A 4,082-nucleotide genomic window follows, 5' to 3' on the forward strand; every position below is an offset into this window, starting at 1 on the left:
AAAGTCCTTAAATGTTGATGCATTGCAAGTCTTGTGACACAAACCCATAAGCACTCGAATAGTCTCTACCGCAAATGTAGATGAGATGATGACCAAGTCTTTAGACACCAGAATTGATTCAACTTTATAGTCGGCCCAACTTGAACATGAATCAAATCTTAGACTAATAACATCCAAACAATGAATGTTTTAGAAGGATACAAACATATTAGTCACACAACAATTCACCATTGGCGAAACAGACTGACACTGTTCTTTCAACAGTTTCTGCAATTAAATGGGTAACGCATACTCAACATTGAACAACATATTTTTAACTGAAATAAGACATTGAAGCGGAAAGAAAGGAAGTGGACGAATAATAGAACAAACTCACAAAATACTCAATAACAAATCGAGTCATTGAAATAACAGAATACCAAGATATAAATATGAAAATAAAGACAGCAATGCGGAAACACAGAAACAACTTAGTTGGAAAACATTTATTGACTAGTAGCAAAGACAAACTACTCCTTTTCTTCTTCTTCGTCATCTTCATCTCTAAAACATTTCAGAGTGGACCTCGGAGACCCACAGGAAACAGACCTCACAAACTTCTGGTAGGTAATGGCCCCACCAGCACCCAGCTCCTCAACGCTTCTCTCTCCACCACTGTAACATTTCAACTCCGGGAAGCAGATCTCCTCAAATAACTCAGCGCCGCATTGAGCATGCACAGACACAGAAAACTCATTTGGCTCGAAACAAGCCAAGACCCTCTCAACCAGAGCGCCAAGATTCACAGCTTTCAAGTCATAACCTGCTGCTTCAAAGCTCGCATAACTGAAACCATCTTCTGGAGTAATATGAATGGTCGACACAGCATCTCCTTCAATTGAGTTCATGGAATAACCACAGGGCTCGAACTCAAAGTCACAAATATGGGATTTTGGGAGGATGTTTCTTATACCAGAGGTGTTTGTCATCAGCATAGAAACATTCGACTCATTCTTGAAGAAGACAGCAGCTTTCTCCCTGTCCAACCCAGTCATGCACATCTCCAGTGTGTACACGGGACTATCACATTCAACTGATCCAGCACTCGCAGAATAGATGTGCCATTGCTGTCGCTTATCAGAGCTTCCCATAACATAGGCTTTGCTTCCACTTGAACCGAGCTTCCCAAAATAGCCATCAAGAACAGCAACTTCCTCAGAGAAGGAACGATGTGGGAATGATTGTGCTCCTGGAAAGATGAAGCTTCCACGGGTGTACTTCACATCTTGAACAGAAAGGGAAAGGAGCCCAGCCAACTTGAGTATGGGAGGGATCGACAGAAGCAATTTTGTAGTCCCACAGGTTTTGATGATGATCTTATAGGGATAAACAAAAAGGCTGGACTCAGAGAGGACATACGAGTCGACATGTTCATTTGACAGTGAAGCAACTATGGTGCACTGAGCAGGTTGTAAGATTTCATCTAATTGGGATTTTGAAAGAGATCGGAGTCCCTTACCCTCAGGATCAGCAAAGAAGCTTGGTTCAAAAAATGAGATTTCAAGCCTTTTTTCAAAACCTTCAAACCCTATTGCAGAGGCAGTTAAAGCCATTTTGAATGAAGAAGCAGCAGACCACTAAAGAGCAGAAACGAGGATAGCCAAGAATGAAGAAAAGGAGTGCACGGGAAAAAAACTAAACTAATTGCTAAAAAGCTTGTAAAACGTCTCAACGACGCGATCCGGAAACGAATTATGGAATATCAGGATGGCTTGCGAGCGCACTGCAAAAAAAAATGAAAAATTAATTTTATGTTTGCACATTTCACAATATTAAAACAATTCTAGTATAACAACAAACTTGCTAGCAATTTGTATATAGATACTCACGTTCGAGTATGCAGCAGATCTGAACTTCTTGATGCCACCGTTTGGTCGAATGTCCTCAATGCTGTATCCGAGGGGAGCTTCGTAGAATAAAGATTTACTACTACTGGAATTCTTTTTCCCACCTTTAGTCTCCATTATATCATCTACTCTTAACTGCATCATATCCAGATGAAGTTGGAATAAGAATGATTGTACATTGGACAATGAAGGAAAATGTGCATAATAACAAGAAAATGCCAGATTAAAAAGATAGGAATAGTGGACAACCATGAAGAATGACAACAAATCCTTCATGGATTGCAAAAAACATAAGGAGCATAACGAAGGAAAAAACCAAAAGTTAAAAAATACAAAAAAATAATGGAGTTTTGAGCTAGACAACACCTGAAATATGCTTTTCTAATACACCAACTATTCAAATTTTTTATCACCAAACTTTCAATAGCTAGATTGATCATGTATTATCTATCCACTTCACCAAGCTTAAAAATTAAGATAAACGAAAAAAAAAAGATAATATAAACTACTATCTTTCCAGATAGAGATCTATTACTCAATAGACAATATCAGCAAAAAGAGAAAACGAACGATTCTGAAATGTAAATCTAAGAACACATCTATATAAACTTGAGCACAAAAAGAAATCGCTAACAGGTAGGAAACCACGTCTACTTGTATTGTATTGAAGATATTCAATTAAAAATAACATATTTTCAGAGATCTAGATCTGAAACACATGAAATAATATGCACACGGTTTATAAACATTAATCACCTCTTATCATAATCATAAACGGCGTAGAGAATTCAAAATTGACAAGCACGAAATTGATGCATAACGAACGTTGACATTTTAATAACAAATCTCAAAATAAACTATAAATCCAATACTTACATCAAAAGGTTTAAATTTTGTGCGTAAACAATCGTCTCAAGCAACACAATTCACGTTGTGTACAATTCCTGCAAGTACATAAACAATGAAAGAATGAATCAAAACAATCCAATCACGCTTACAGAACCGAATGTATAACTCGAGAAATATACTCACAGAAAAAACTATTGTAACGGCCGCCGAAGAAGAAACCCTAGAATTTAAGTGTTTCCTTTGCAAACTGATATCGTTTTCTTTGACAAAATCTCTTCATTGGCTGTTGTATGACGATGCATATTTATAGAGCTAGGGAATAATTCCTGGCCACTCAAATTTTACGTTAATACCCTTTTCAATTATAATCTCAATGCGAAAGGAAATTTCCTGCTTTTTGCCAAAATTAGGTGACCACCTCCCAAAATTGCGCTGAAAACTTTAAATATTTTATATTTGAGAGAGTTGCGTAGTATTGTATATTATCACTTTATATTTCTATGTGTGTTTACTTTGATAGATAAGGTTAGAAAAAATATATTTTTCATCATTTTTACATATTTTTTATGATGAATAATTTTCTCCGGTCAGGCTGGAAAATTTATTCGGGCAGCCCCTTTTCACTCATTTTCTCATAAATGTTGGATAATATTATCCTATTGGGAGGGTGTGAAAATATTTTCCAACATTTCAATTTGTTTATCCATTTATTTCTAACAAAGTAAACACATGATAAGAAAAGGAGAAAAAGATAATATTATCTCACATTTTCTTATGCATTCTTTTCAAATGAAAATTTTACTATCAAAGTAAACACACCCTAAAGTAAAATGTGAATCGGCTCAAGAAAATGTGAATAGTTTAAAATTTATAATATTAAATCAGTCAATTTTTTTTTTTTTTTTGATCAGTAAAGTAAAACTTTTATTGCAATCAGTCAATTGATTGAGATCCTAATCTGAACTCGAATTATACTAAAATATTTCGAAAAAATAAGAATAATATAATGTGGTGCATTTTCAAAATGTTCCGCTATAATAAAAGTGAAATCATGAATATTATCTATTTTCTTCATATAAATTTCCATTTTATATTAGAAAAGTCTAGATAAGAACTCCCTTACATATAAATTAGGATTAATAGTATTTTGTATCTCTAACTTTCAACATTTCCTATAAAATATTTTGTATTTTTTTTTCAAAAAAATCCCAAACTTTCAGTATTTTTCATAAAATGTCCCGAGCTTTCATTTTCTCTTAAAAAAACTCCGAACTTTCAGCATTTTTCATAAAATATCTTGAACTTTTCTTTCCCCGCTAAACAATTAATTATGAATTTTCATCGATT

The 4,082-nt window shown here is 34.5% G+C and overlaps 1 protein-coding gene across 1 annotated transcript; it reads right to left on the reverse strand.

The window, feature by feature from the left end:
• Window positions 1-362: 362 nt before the first annotated feature.
• On the reverse strand, window positions 363-3,072 carry LOC130986295 (S-adenosylmethionine decarboxylase proenzyme). Its single transcript, XM_057909663.1, has 3 exons — window positions 2,919-3,072; window positions 2,763-2,830; window positions 363-2,021 (listed from the first exon to the last, which is right to left on the reverse strand). Exon 3 carries the CDS (start codon window positions 1,590-1,592, stop codon window positions 510-512), a length of 1,083 nt encoding a protein of 360 aa, XP_057765646.1. The 5' UTR covers window positions 1,593-2,021; window positions 2,763-2,830; window positions 2,919-3,072; the 3' UTR covers window positions 363-509.
• Between the last annotated feature and the right edge of the window lie 1,010 nt (window positions 3,073-4,082).

This window comes from Salvia miltiorrhiza, chromosome 5 (assembly GCF_028751815.1).
Source record: "Salvia miltiorrhiza cultivar Shanhuang (shh) chromosome 5, IMPLAD_Smil_shh, whole genome shotgun sequence".
Lineage (NCBI taxonomy): Eukaryota > Viridiplantae > Streptophyta > Magnoliopsida > Lamiales > Lamiaceae > Salvia > Salvia miltiorrhiza.